Here is a 15,513-nt window from a genome sequence, read left to right on the forward strand (position 1 = left end):
GTCCCAGCGCCTGGGGAGGAGGAGGGGTCACAGTCAGCACGGTCCAGGCACCTGGCAACACGTGTCATCCACCCCACCGTTCACAGGTGAGAAAGCTGAGGCCCAGAGAGGTGGAGCCCCCCCAAGGTCACACAGCACGAGAAGTCAGGGCAGGATCTGAACCCAGGCCTGGCGGACCGTAGTATTAATAGCTAGTGTGTTCAGTACTTACTCTGTGCCAGGCACCGATCGAAATGCCTTCTGCAGCACAGCCCTGTCAGGCAGGAGTGGTTGGCTCAGTATTGAACCAGCAGTGCTGCTGAGGGTTCGAGAGAGCGAGCGCCTCTGGGACCTGAGTTTGAATCCTGCTTCTAGCTTTTAAAGCATGTGTGCTCTTGGACCAGTCACTTAAACTCAGCCTCAGTTGTCTCACCTATAACTAAGTGTTAGAGGTTGAATTTTCCCCCCAAATTCATATGTTGGAGTCCTAGCCCCCAGAACTTCAGAATGTGACCTTATTTGGAATGAGGATCAATGAAGAGGTAATTGAACTGGGATGAAGCCATTAGGGCGGGCCCTAATCCAGTATGACTGGAGTCCTTATAAAAAGAGGACATTTGGGCGCAGAGGCATGCATTGAAGGCAGACAGTGTGCAGATACTCGGGTTGAAGAGTGTCACGTACCAGCCAAGGAGAGAGGCCTGGAACAGATGCTCCCTCACAGCCCTCACAAGGAACCAGCCTGCTGATGCCTTGATTTTGGATTTCCAGCCTCCAGAACTGTGAGGAAAGAAGTTTCTGTTGTTTAAGCCACCCAGTCTCTGGTACTATGTTACAGCAGCCTTGGTAAACCCATATGTCAAGGCTGATAACAGTACCTGTCTCACATGGAGAGGATTACACGAGAGCAGATGTGTGAAAGTGCTTAGAAAAGGGCCTGGCCCACACCAACACACAATAATTGATGAGGCAGCTTAGGCCCAGAGAGGTTAAGCAACTTGCCCGGGATCACACAGCTCCTGTGCTCCTGATCTCTCGATCACCCTACTGAACTCCGATCTAAGTTCTCTCCAAGTGCGCTTTGTGGGGTTCCTGCCACCCTGGGCCTTCTTTGCCTGTAGTTGGTGCTTAACCACATCAATCGATCATGCTTTCAGAGGTCAAAGGAAAAAACTGAAACAGCAGAGAAGGGGGCCAGGCTGGCAGAAGAAGGATCTTACTCAAGGAAGTAATTATATATTAAGTGGAAAAGCCCAACAGTGTGTTCAGTGATTCAGCACTGCCACATCCTTGTCAGATGTGCAGCCCTGGCTGCCTTCCAGTGGCTAGAGCTGTGTCAGAGTGTCTGCTGTAAGTCACCTCTCTGCCACCATCCAGGTCTGCCGGCTTGTGGGGGCTGGAAGGTGGGCTGGAGGCTGCTCTGGGCAGAAGACGTTCCCGTGGAGAGGAGGGCGTGGCGTTTCAGGATGCAGTGGCCTGGCCCCTAATTAAGTGCTAAATCACAGGCCCTGGGAGCCGAGCCTCAGTTTCCTTGTCTGTAAAATGGGTGTCACTGTGATGGGGAAGCCCCAGGACCTGTGGACGTTCAAGAGCCTGTTGCCGGGTGGCACCTCCCCAGCCGTGCCCTGCTGGAGGCCAGAGAGAGTCAAAGCAAGGCTGCAGAGGACACAGTCCTTCCCAGTCATCCAGGGCTGGGGAGAGGGTGGGAGAGCAGATTGCAGCAGCTGTGGGACAACCTCTCCAAGTAGACCTGAGTGGCTATAGCGTGTGGGGTACAGGGGCGGGTGTGTAGGGTGGGTGAGTGGATATTGTGGACACTGAATTTTAGGGAAAATGTTACTAGAATGAAATGTGCCCACAATCACCACAACTCTGCTCCTGCCACCCCCTCATCTCTGCTCTGGGGAGAGGGACTATAATGCAGATCAGAGAGGTGGAGGGACTGCCCCTGGGGTGCACAGCCAGAAAGTGGTCAGGTCATGCTGCCGAGGACAGATGTCCAGAAGGTAGGGGCCCTGAGCACCCAGAGCAGGCCTGGCACAGCTGGGGTCACCAGATTTAGCAAATAAAAATAGAGGACACCAGTTAAATTTGAATTTCAGATAAACAGTGCATTAGTATAAGTCTGTCCCATGTAATGCTTAATATATAGAAGATGGTGGGGTTTCGGGCGGGAGACTCTCAAGCCAGACCGCCTGAGTTTCAGTCCTGACTCTGCCACTTACTGGGCCCATGGTCAGTCCCCTCAGGTTACTGGAAGCTCACCCTGGGTTTCCTCCTCGTCTTCAGATCACCTTCTTCATAGGACTGGAGTGAGGATTCCCTGAGATGACCCTTCTAAAGCCCTCAGATGGGGCCTGGGCACAGTAAGGACTCAATACATGCTCCCTATCATTCACTGAATTTGGGTGCACAGAGGAACTATAATCAACCGTTAGCCATGTGTCTAAGGCAGCAGGTCTCAAACATTGGGGGTCTCAGGACCCCTTAGCTTTTAAAAAAATTATTGCAGACCCAGAGCTGTTGTGTATGTGTATATCTATCAGTATTTACAGTGATAGAAATTAAAGCTGAGAAAAATATAAATACTTACGCATTCATTTTAAATGACAATGAACCCACTGTGTTTACAGAAATAATACATTTTTAATGAAAAATAGCTCTTTTAAAACCAATGAAATACAATGAAACTCAGCGAAAAGGGTGGCACTGTTTTTCACTTTTGCAAATCTCTTGAACGTGTGGTTAATAGAAGTCAGCTGGATTCTCACACCAGCCACCACTTTCCACCTCTCGCGATATCACACCTCACGTAGCCTCTAGAAAACTCCACAGTACGCCTGTGAGCGTGTGAGTGTCAAAAATGCAAGTATCCCAGTTATTACCATGAAAATAGTTTGACCTTTTGATCTCCTGATCCTCTGAGAGAGGCGCCAGGACCTCGCTTTGAGAATCATTGTCTGAGGCTCGTTTGGGGCAAAGCCACCCCCCCGCCCCCCCGCCGCCGGCCCGCACGGCCCGTGAACCCACCCGGCCACAATGGCAGTGGGGCTGACCTGGGCCTGCGGTGTCGAGGTGGTCCGGGCGCTGCTGCTGACTGCGCTGCTAGCAACAGGGAGCCCCGCCTGGCATCATCCGTGTACCCCATCTCTCCAGGTAAGAGGGAGCGAGCTGTGGTTGGAACCCTGCGTCTGGGGCTGAGAGCAGGGGCTTGGTGGGGGGCACACTGCTCTGTGGGGGCAGGGCTCAGCCTCAGGGCCTGTCTGTCTTTACACACACACGTTCACACGCTCGCTGCGGGCATGCCGCAGAGCAGGTCCCAGGGACCACAGGTGAATGGCGAGGTCAGGCCGTGCCCTCGCAGGTGATTTAGGTTGCTTAGTCCGTGTCTCGCCTCTGGGTGGGCGTGCATCTTGTGAGTGACCCTGTGTGCCTTGGGGAGGCCTGTGCGCGTCTCAGGGCCTCTTGCGGGGGTCTGTCTGGGGCTCTGGTCAGGGTGGATGTGTGTCTGCCCTTCTCGTGGGTGTCTGGCCTCTCCGTGGGCGTGAGGCCCTCCGGGTGTGTGCAGGCCCTCCGGGTGTCTTGTTCAGTCCGCCTGTGACCGTGGGTCCGTGTGTGCTTGCACATGAGCATGTGGTGTGACGCTTACTCTGGGTCAGAGGTGGCTTGCCGTCTTGGAGGCTAAGCTGGGGGTGGCTGCAGAGTTCTCCCGTTGTCTTCAACACATTCTTCTGGGGCCAGGAGCGTCGTCATGGCAACCAGTGGCCACCTTGTCAATGGAACAGATGTGCCTGTGACCACATCCAGGGGGCTTGAGCTGTCTCTACAATCCTAGCCACTCCCTGAGCTGGCAGACAACCCTCAGGACAGGCCACCTCTTGTCCCCCAGCTCCTGGGCTCCAGAAGCCTGCCTAAGCCCACTGTCCCCCAGCCTGGATCGGGGCAGGGGCCGGGCTAGTCTGGGAACAGATCCAGGTCTTCATTCTTTCTTTTTTTTCCCTGTTTTTATTTTTATTAAAAAAAAATTTTTTATTGAGATAAAGCTAATGTACAATATTATATAAGTTACAGATGTACAACGTGGTGATTCACAATTTTTAAAGGTTGTAGTCCACTTATAGTTATTATAAAATACTGGCTATATTCCTTGTGTTTATAGTATCGCCTTGTAGCTCATTTATTTTATACACAATAGTCTGTACCTCTTAATCTGCAACTGCTGTCTTGCCCCTCCCCACTTCCCTCTCCCCACTGGTAACCACTAGTTTGTTCTCTGTATCTGTGAGTCTGTTTCCTTTTTGTTATATTCACTAGTTTGTTTTATTTTTTAGATTCCACATGTTAAGTGATATCATACAGTATTTGTTTTTCTCTGACTTAACTTCACTTAGCATAATGCCCTCCAATTCCATCCATGTTGTTGCAAATGGCAAAATTTCATTCCTTTTTATGGCTGAGTAGTATTCCGTTTTTTGTGTGTGTGTGTGTGTGTACACCGTACCTTCTTTATCCATTCATCTACTGATGGACACTTAGGTTGCTTCCATATCTTGGCAATTGTAAATAGTGCTGCTATGAACATGGGAGTGCATGTATCTTTTCAAATTAATGTTTTCATTTTTTTAGATATACACCCAGGAGTGGAATTGCTAGGTCATATGGTAGTTCCGTATTTAGTGTTTTGAGAAAACACCATACTGTTTTCCACAGTGGCTGCACAAGCTTACATTCCCACCAATAGTGTACAAGGGTTCCATTCTTTCTGAGGTAAATAGCTCCTTGTGATTTTTGCATTTCTCTGATGATTAATGATGTTGAGCATCTTTTCATGTGCCTGTTGGCTATCTGTACGTCTTCACTGGAAAAATGTCTCTTCAGGTCTTCTGCCTATTTTTTTAATTGGGTTGTTTGGTTTTTTTGATGTTGAGTTGTATGAGCTGTTTATATATTTTGGATATTAACCCCTTATTGATCATATCATTTGCAAATGTTTTCTCCTATTCAGTAGGTTGTTTTTTCATTTTGTTTCCTTTGCTGTACAAAAGCTTTTTTTGTTGTTGTTTGTTTGTCTGGTTTTTGAGGTACACGGGCCTCTCACTGCCACGGCCTCTCCCATTGTGGAGCACAGGCTCCAGACGCGCAGGCCCAGTGGCCATGGCCCACGGGCCCAGCCGCTCCGTGGCATGCGGGACCCTCCCGGACCGGGCCACGAACCCGCGTCCCCTGCATCGGCAGGTGGACTCCCAACCACTGCGCCACCAGGGAAGCCCAGCTTTACTTCTTAATGGAGCCTTTTAATTAATTTATTTATTTTCTTCTCTGATTACTGTGTCTAGGACTTCCAAAACTATGTTAAATAAAAGTGGCAAGAGTGGGCATCCTTGTCTTGTCCCTGGTCTTAGAGGAAATGCTTTTAGCTTTTCACCATTGAGTATGATGTTGGCTGTGGATTTGTCATATATGGCCTTTATTATGTTGAGGTATGCTCCCTCTGAAGAGTTTTTCTCGTAGATGGATGTTGAATTTTGTCAAAAGCTTTTTCCACATCTATTCAGATGATCATATGATTTTTATTCTTCAATTTGTTAATGTGATGAACGCATTGATTGGTTTACAGATATTGAAAAAGCCTTGCATTCCTAGGATAAATCCTACTTAATAATGGTGTATGATCCTTTTAATGTATTGTTGGATTTGGTTTGTCAATATTTTGTTGAGGATTTTTGCGTCTATGTTCATCAGTGATTTTGGCCTGTAATTTTCTTTTATGCAATATCTTTGTCTGGTTTTGGTATCAGGGTGATGCTGGCCTCCTAGAATGAGTTTGGAAGTGTTCCTTCCTCTGCAATTTTTGGGAATAGTTTGAGATGGATAGGTGTTACTCTTCTCTGAATGTTTGGTAGAATTCACCTTGAAGCTGTCTGGTCCTGTAATTTTGTTTGTCGGGAGTGTTAAAATTACTGATTCAGTTTCATTACTGGTAATTTGTCTGCTCATAGTTTCTATTGCTTCCTGGTTCAGTCTTGGGAGATTGTACGTTTCTAGAAATTTATCCATTTCTTCTAGGTTGTCCCTTTTATTGTCATTCATTCTTAGTCAACCAATATTAAACCCCAGCTGTGTGCTGGGCACTGGAGACCCAGTGGCTGCAAAGAGAAACAAAGTCCTGCCCCCAGGAAATTTAGTAAACATGTTAATTAAACCTCACACTTCCTCAGTTCTTGTAGTGTACTAGGCACTGTGTTTTGCCATTTACATGTGTTAGTTCATTTAATCACTGTGATAATTCTATTACTGCTCCCATTTTACAAATAGGGACATGCTGACACAGAGAGGTTATGTTACTTGCCCTAAAACCACACAGCAATAAATAGCAGAGGCAGACTTGAACATAAGAGTATCTGGCTCCAGAGTACATGCTCTTAACCACCTATACTGCACAGCCTTTAGTAAATGAGAGATAACATTTCAGATAGTGGTAAATGCCACAGAGAGACAAAAGTAGTGGATGAGGGGTGCTGGAAGCCAGGGTGCTAGAGGTATATACTTGAAGTGTTGGCATTTGAGCTCAGTCTCATCAACCAGAAAGAGCCAGCCATACAGAGGTCAGAGGGGATAGCACATGCAAAGGCCCAGGGGCAGGGTGGAACATGGCATGCTGGAAGAACAGGAGGAAGGCCTCTGAGGCTGGAGCCTAGTGAGGGAGGGGCTCTGTGCTGTCACAGATGAACTCCAGAATCTCAGTGGCTCCCCACAACAGACGTGTTTTTCTTGCCCTTGGGTGTTCCTGATCAGCAGGTGGCTCTCCTCCAGGTGGCCATTCAAGGACGCAGGGCTCTTCCTTCTGGGGCTCCACTGCCCACACCTCATGGCCCGTTGTGTCAAGCTAGTGGAAGGGAAAGAGTGTGGGGGGTGCTGATGGGCTCAGAAGTGGAGCACACCACCCCTACTTCACGGTCCAGAACCTAGTCCCATGACCACTTCCAAGTGCAAGGGAGATGGGAGGCGTGGTCCAGCAGTGTCACCTGGAGGAAGAGGACCTGTGTGGCGGGAATTCAGCCAGATCCAGCCACACCAGTGGATGGTGGGTTTGCAGACAGAGAGGAGTCCTGTGGGATTTGCTGATGGCTGGGGGAGCGGAGGAAGACAAAACCCAAGACTGACTCTAGGACCAAGCAGCTGGTGGAGGTGGCTGAGGCTCTGGGGTGGGAGTGGGGGTCCATCAAACAGAGTGGCTGTGTCCCTGCCACATGGTCAGTGCTAACACTGTCTTCTGCTCAGGACAGCATGTGCCAGTGTCTTCACAGGGGTCCTGTCTCAAGTCTCCTGGTGCCACACCCATTGTTGTGTGGCTGGGCAGCAGCTCCCATTAAGAGACAGCGTCTCCTTCCCAATTCCTGGAACCTGGGCTGGCCCTGTGGCTTGCTTTGGCGCTTAGCATGTAGCGGAACTAACGTAGTGCCGGTGCTGGGCCTGGCCTCAAGGAGCCTGGCCCCTTCTGCTCCTATTTCTGAAATCCTTCTTCTCTGGTGTGAATGAGGCCTGCTGGAGGATGAGATCATGTGGGAAAAGACCCAGCCATCCTAGCTAAAGTTGTTCTAGATCAGCCTATAGCCACCAAGTCTGAAATACAGATTCTCACCTGTGTGTGGGAGTGATCAGCCTCCTAGGGGCTCAGGAAACATGTCATGGACTGGCTTGAAGCTGGCAGGGGACGGCTGTGCCTCAGGTGGAGAAAACTTTGTCCCAGGACTCTTCTGACCCGGGTCTTGCTGAGGGAGTCCCTTGAGTGGAGGGGCATGGGGCAGGGAGCGTGGGAAGATTGGGGGGTGGTCCCAGGCCTTCTGCCGGGGCACCCCCTGCAGAGTGGTGCAGGGCACAGCCCATCCCTGCGGGGCCGTGGGAAGGCTCAGCTCCCTCCCTGGGGAGCCTTGAGCTGATTTTAAACTTTAGTCCAGGGGGCACGTGAGAGTGTGCACACGCACGCGTACTCACACATGTATGTCTGAACAACACATTAGCCTTGGTCATCCCTCTACTGTGCTTGCTGTGTGGTCTGGGGTAGAATCCTGCCTCTCTCTGGGCCTCAGCTTCTCTGTCTCTGAAACAAGAGATCTGGTCCGAGTCCGAGGCTGCACGCCGCCGACACAAATGCCAAGTTCAGCTTGCAGTCATGTTTTGCGCCATCCTCATGGTGTTTGTCAACATACAGAAAAAGTAGATTTTACTTTAAAAACCTAAATGTTCAGCCCTTCTTGAAAAACCAGAAGATCTGGCCACCGGGTGGCCCACGTTCCTATGTGGCCGCAACGGGCCTGTGCTGAGCGGCTCACTTCCCACAGTTTTGTTACACCTGGGCCCCGGCATCTGAGTGTTCAGCACACAGTCCTGGGGCTTTCTAATTTTTGATTCAGCCTCTTATGATTTTGGCCTTTTTAAAGTCAGTTTTCTGGAAAAGCCACTTTAGGAATAAACCAAAGAGGGGGAAAACACCTTTGCCCACCACAGAGCCAAATATTTATTACCATAAGCCATGTTTGAAGAATCTCATCATTATGGGAAGAATATAGTAATAGTAGTAGTGATAATTAATAATACTAATATTTAGCATTGATCCATTGCTCTGCCACTCAGAGGGCCGTGCAGTCATTACCGGGAGGGAGGACGTTCACAACAGCCCTGTGAGGGAGGGATTATTCTCCCCCTTTACAGATGGAGAAGCTGAGTCTCAGAGCACAGCTGAGCTGGGCACCTCGAGAGAAAAGGCAGGCCCCAGGCTTGGGAACTAACAGTATTCTAAGGGGCCACGGGAAGCCTGGCAGCCGACCTGGTCATTCTTCTCAAAGGCCTGGTTGCCCTCATGCCACGCCCGCTCCTCACCTGGATTGAAGGGGAATCATGGGGTGATTTCTGATATCATGTTATGTGATTAGCATTAAATGGTCATCTGGGGAGTCTGGTCAGAAACTCCCCCATTCTCAGGGGCCACGAGACCAGGAGCAGAGGGACCACAGGATTGGGAAGTCTCTGCTCATGGTAGACACTGTAGGTTTTCCAAGGCAGAGATAAACTGAGACATGGGGTGGGGGGCTTCAAGAAACTTCTGTATGTTTTCTCCTCCCTTATCAGTCCACCCATCCATCTACCCATCCACTGACCCACCCACCTACACACTCATCCTTTATCCATCCATCTATCCATCAACTTGTCCATCCACCCATCAACTCATCCATCCATCCACCTACCCATTCATCCATCCACCCATCCATCCATCCACTTATCCACCAACCCACCCACCTACCCACCCATCCATTATCCATCCATCCACTTATCTATCCATCTATCCATCCACCCACCCATCCATCCATCCATCCATCCACCCACACATTCATCCATCCATCCATCTACCCATCCACCAACCCACCCACTTACCCACCCATCCATTATCCCTCCATCCCTCCATCCCTCCATCCCTCCATCCACCCATCCACCCATCCACCCATCCACCCACCCACCCACCCATTCATCCATCCATTCATCTACCCATCCACCAACCCACCCACTTACCCACCCATCCATTATCCATCCATCCATCCACTCACCCATCCATCCACCTACCCATTCATCCATCCATCCATCTACCCATCCACCAACCCACCCACTTACCCACCCATCCATTATCCATCCATCCATCCGCCCACCCCATTCATCCATCCATCCATCTACCCATCCACCAACCCACCCACTTACCCATCCATCCATTATTCATCCATCCATCCATCCATCCATCCATCCATCTACCCATCTACCCACCCACCTACCCACCCACTTACCCACCCATCCATGATCCCTCCATCCATCCATCCACTTAGCTATCCACCCATCCACTCACTTATCCATCCATCCATCCATCCATCCATCCATCCATCTACCCATCCACTGACCCACCCACTTACCCACCCATCCATTATCCATCCGTCCATCCATCTACCCACCCATTCATCCATCCATCTACCCATCCACTGACCCACCCACCCACCCATCCATTATCCATCCATCTACCCACTCATTCATCCATCCATCCATCTACCCACCCATTCATCCATCCATCTACCCATCCACTGACCCACCCATTATCCATCCATCCACCCATCCACTGACCCATCCACTTACCCACCCATTCATTATCCATCCATCCACCCATTCTTCCATCCATCCATCTACCCAACCACCGACCCACCTACCTATTATCCATCCATCCACTCATCCACTGACCCACCCACCTACCCACCCATCCTTTATCCATCAAATTATCCATCCACCCATCAACTCATCCATCCATCCACCTACCCTTTCATCCATCCACACATCCATCTACCCATCTACCAACCCACCCACTTACCCATCCATCCATTGTCCAACCATCTATCTATCCACTTATCCATCCATGCTCTCGTCCATGTATCCATCCATCCATCCACCAACCCATCCACTCACTCACCCATACACCTACCCATCTACTGACCCACCCACCTACCCACCCAACCATTATCCATCCACTTATCCATCCACCCATTCATTCACTCATGCATCCATCTACCCACCGATCCATCCATCCATCCATCTATCTACCATCCACTGACCCACCCACTTACCCACTCATGCATTATCCCTCCATCTATCCAACCATCCATCCACTAACTCATCCATCCATCTACCTATCCATTCATCCATCAACCCATCCACTTTCCCACCCATTCATTAGCCATCCATTCATCCATCCACTGACCCACACACCTACCTACCCATCCACTGTCCATCCACCATCCACTCACTCATCCATCCATCCATCTACCCACCCACCCATCCATGCATCCACCATCCACTGACCCACCCACTTACCCACTATCCATCCATCTATCCATCCACTTATCTATCCACCCATCCACTTATCTATCCACCCATCCACTCACTCATCCATCCATCCATCTATCCATCTATCCATCCATCTACCCACCCATTCATCCATCCATCCATCCATCTACCCACCCATTCATCCATCCATCCATCTACCCATCCACCAACCCACCCACCTACCCACCCATCCATTATCCATCCACCCATCCATCTACCCATCCAGCAACCCATCCACTTACCCACCCATTCATTATTTATCCATCCATTCACCCACCCATTCATCCATCCATCCATCTACCCAACCACCAACCCACCCACCTACCCACCCATCCTTTACCCATCAGATTATCCATCCACCCATCAACTCATCCATCCATCCACCTACCTATTCATCCATCCACACATCCATCTACCCATCTACCAACCCACCCACTTACCCATCCATCCATTATCCAACCATCTGTCTATCCACTTATCCATCCACACTCTCATCCATGTATCCATCCATCCGTCTACCATCCACTGACCCACGCATTTACCCCCTCATGCATTATCCCTCCATCTATCCAACCACCCATCCACTAACTCATCCATCCACCCACCCATTCATCCATCCACCCATCCATCCACTGACCCACACACCTACCTACCCATCCATTATCCATCCACCATCTACTCACTCATCCATCCATCTACCCATCCACTTACCCACCCATTCATTATCCATCCATCCATCCACTGACCCACACACCTACCCACCCATCCATTATCCATCCACTCATCCATCCACTCATCCGTCCACTCATCCATCCATCCATCCACCGACCCACCCATCATTATCCATCCATCCATCCACTCACTCATTCATCCATCCACTCATCCCTTTACATGCCTACACATCCTGACACCCATGTAAAGAAGAAAAAAATGGTCCAAGGGAAGAAGTCAACCAACTGTCCAGCCATTTTATTTGTCCATGCTGTGATCCAGGCCCAGTGCTAACGTTGGGGAGTCCAACACAGCTTAGACACTGAGGGGCTCCCAGTGTGTGGGGCCATGGGGCTGTGGTCTCAGAGGTATCTGAGTTTCATCAGTGTCTATGGGCACGTAGTTCAGAGGTGCCATCTCTTGGTGGCTCAACACAATCACCAAAGGTCCTCGCTGTCTGCTTCACACCACGAGCTGTCAACCGCAAGCAGAGACAACCCGGGACCAGCAGATGCACGGGCACACAGCAACCTGAATCTCCCAGGCACATGGAGAGAGATACACAGATAGCTGTGTACATGCAGAAGCACACAAGACGTACACACATCAGCACCCGGGAGGTGCTCGAGGGTGCCGTCACATGGCAACCCCGAGCATCCTTAAAGTCTCTCTCTCTCTCTCTCTCTCTCACACACACACACACACTCACAGGGAAATGCAAATGGACACACATTAGGACACCACACACTTCTGGAGGAGAGCTTTCCAGATTGAGAGGCACTCGATGTAGTTGGACCCAGTGTAGACCCAGGGATAACTGCCCTGGGTCTGTGACACCAACCAGCCATCCACTAACTCACTGCTGCTCGTGGGACCCCTCACCCCAGCTCTGCTGCCCCATAACTGAGGATACACGGCAACGGCAGGGCATCCTGGTGAGGAGCGGGCTCCCTTAGCTGGCTTCTGCTGAGTGACGATGACCTGTCCCTGTGATGGTCATGTGATGCCGAGGGCAGGAGCCTGCCCACTACATGGCTCAACTCGAGGTCACTGCTCAGGGACCCTGCTCAAAAGGCCTGAGCTCAGCAGGCTGTGGCCAGAGACCTGCTTCCTTCCTAGGGATACCGATGACACTGCAGCCCAGGCATCTGGGGCCACTTCTGCCCACAGAACTTGAGAACCCAGCCATGTGAGGGTCCCCGTGGGGCTGACCCCATACCCAGACCTCGCCCCTCCTCACCCCAAAGGGAGTACTGGAATTAAGAAGAAGTACAAGCCATGGAATGACACAGGCAGACTCAATATAAATAAAATATTCATATAAAAATAGTCTCTTACAAAATATTCTCTCTTATCCAGTGGCTCACTTTCCAAAAGATGGAAACTGCTGGGAGTTTTAGTATTACCTTTCCTCTCTCTATATATTCCAAACTGGACTTTTCTAATGGTGACGTTTGAGCTGGGGAGGACTACAGGATGGGAAACGTATCCTGGAAAACGTCTCCATTTCTGGACCAGCTTAAATCTCTGGAGAATTAGCAGCAAACAGCAAAAAAATATAAGTGTGTGTGTATATGTCTACATAGGTATACAGGATGTCTGCCCTTGCACTTAAACATCTAGTGCGGCAAGGGCGTACTTGCGAAATCAACTAGTAGAAGTATCTGCAGAAAGAATCATTATATACAGTTCTACTCAGCTCCTTGTCCTAGCGACAGAATTATCCCACAGGAAAGCAAGCGGTCCACTTTGATTGCAGAAAACGGATCCCGACGAGGTGGAAGGGTTCTTTTTAATTAAATAAATTAATATTATTTTTTATCAGAATAAATTGTTAAATATTGCTCTCTTGAGGCCCCGGAGTCCAGAGTTTCTGGTGCGAAGGCTCTGCTCCGGCCAAGGAGGCCCCAGGCAGCGTCTGGGGCCGAGGGAGCGGCGCTGGGTGTGGCGTGGACAACTCGGGGCCCTGGAGGGGTCCCCCGCAGGGGACCCCACAGCAGACAAGACAAGCTCAGCGTGGCTGCAGAGGTCTGGGCCGCGCCCGCGGCGTGGAGAGCGTCCGGTCCTCGCCGCCCCACATGCGGCCAGTGGGGCCGCCGCCCCGCCGCTCACTTGCACGTGTAGACCTCGGTGCGCTCGCTGCACGTGTTGCACTTGACGTAGCAGCACCAGTGGAACTTGCAGTTGCACTGCCACACGCGGGCGTACTGGTGGGTGTTGTAGCCGCGGCCGCAGCACATGAGGTCACAGCCGCTGGCCTGGGGGGCCGTCTTGTTGCAGGCACGGCCCTGCGTGCCCACGCTGCCCGTCACCGGGTCCTCCTCGCAGTAGTTGGGCGACTTCTCAATGTACACCAGGTCGGTGTCCATGGGCTTGCGGTAGGAGAGTGGCTTCTTGATCTTCAGGAAGGTGGGCCGCTTGTTGCGGCTGGCGCGCACGGGCTCCACGTGAACAGCCTCGTTGTACTTGTCCTTGAGCACGTAGCCCAGCTCGCGGAACTGCGGCAGCGTGGTCCAGCAGGTCTTGGTGGTGCATGAGCCCGACACGCCGTGGCACTTACACTCCAGCTTCATGTTCTCCTCCAGGATCTGCGGGGGTAGCAGGGAGAGCACAGCGCGTCACTGCGTGGCCGGCCGAGTGGGGCCCCTGGCCCGCCCGCCCCCTGCCCCGCCTGGCTGGGCTTGGCGTGTGTTTTTCTTTCTGGCGCAGGAAACTGAGACCTGGATTCGAACCACTCTCACCTGCAGCCTTTGTGCTGTGCCTTCCCCAGGACTCGCCTCCCCTCCCAGCCAGCCCACCCTGAGTGGTCCTCATGCCGGCGCTTACATAAGTTCAGGCCAGTCCAGACCACACATAGGTTCTCTCGGGGCTGCACAGGCTTAAAATCATTCTTGAACCAACATTTAAAAACCAGGAGACTTTCAAAGACAGACTGCCAGGTTTGTTGGCAAACAGAAAGGGCATCTGGCAACTCTGGAGTGATACTCAAATTATTTCATAACCAGTGCAGCTGGGCACTGACCTGCTGGCCACAGAGGCCAGCACGGCAGTCCTGCTGCATCTGGCTCCCCTCAGCCAGCATCATCGCATGGCATGATACCTGGAGTTCTATCAGCACCTGCCTCCCTCACGGGTCGGCATCCCTCAACTCGCCACAGTCCTTACCACTCCCTGTTGCTTCCCTGACCACAGGCTATGCTTTTTCAGAGGTCATCTGCTTTGATCACTTGTGGCAGCAACCTGAATCTCCCAGGCACATGGAGAGAGATACACAGATAGCTGTGTACATGCAGAAGCACACAAGACGTACACACATCAGCACCCGGGAGGTGCTCGAGGGTGCCGTCACATGGCAACCCCGAGCATCCTTAAAGTCTCTCTCTCTCTCTCCCTCCCTCTCTCTCTCTCTCTCTCTCTCTCTCTCTCTCTCTCTCTCACACACACACACACACACACACCACACAGGGAAATGCAAATGGACACACATTAGGACACCATACCCTTCTGGAGGAGAGCTTTCCAGATTGAGAGGCACTGGATGTAGTTGGACCCAGTGTAGAGAGATGTCCACACTGCTATGGACATCTGAGTCTGGTAACCCTGACTCTGATTTCACCTTCCCTGACTCCCAGCCTGGATGATGTTTTCCTTCTTCTGAGTTCCCAGCACCTCTCAGGCATCATCACAGCATGAGGGGCAGCATCGTACAGGGAGTGAAAAGCAGAGATTTGGACCCTGGGTTTAAATCCCAGATCTAACATGAACCTGCTGTGTGCCCTCAGGCAACTTGCTTCAGCGCAGCTGCAGTTTCCCCACGTGCAGAACGGGGAGGATGATAGTACTTCATTATAATCGTACAATGAGATGCTGGACAGAAATGAGGATGAACTTCTAACACACAAGAAGCTC

General features: G+C 51.1%; 1 protein-coding gene across 1 annotated transcript in view; it reads right to left on the bottom strand.

Moving 5' to 3' along the window:
* Positions 1 to 11,775: 11,775 nt before the first annotated feature.
* The window catches only part of WNT7A (Wnt family member 7A), a 67,640-nt gene continuing 63,902 nt past the window's right edge, over positions 11,776 to 15,513 (bottom strand). Inside the window, exon 4 of the mRNA XM_030849522.3 lies at positions 11,776 to 14,192. Coding sequence (XP_030705382.1) covers positions 13,713 to 14,192 — 480 coding nt within the window. The 3' untranslated portion in view covers positions 11,776 to 13,712. The remainder of the gene's footprint in view (positions 14,193 to 15,513) is intronic.

The sequence above is a fragment of the Globicephala melas genome, chromosome 11, assembly GCF_963455315.2.
Source record: "Globicephala melas chromosome 11, mGloMel1.2, whole genome shotgun sequence".
In the NCBI taxonomy this organism is placed as follows: domain Eukaryota; kingdom Metazoa; phylum Chordata; class Mammalia; order Artiodactyla; family Delphinidae; genus Globicephala; species Globicephala melas.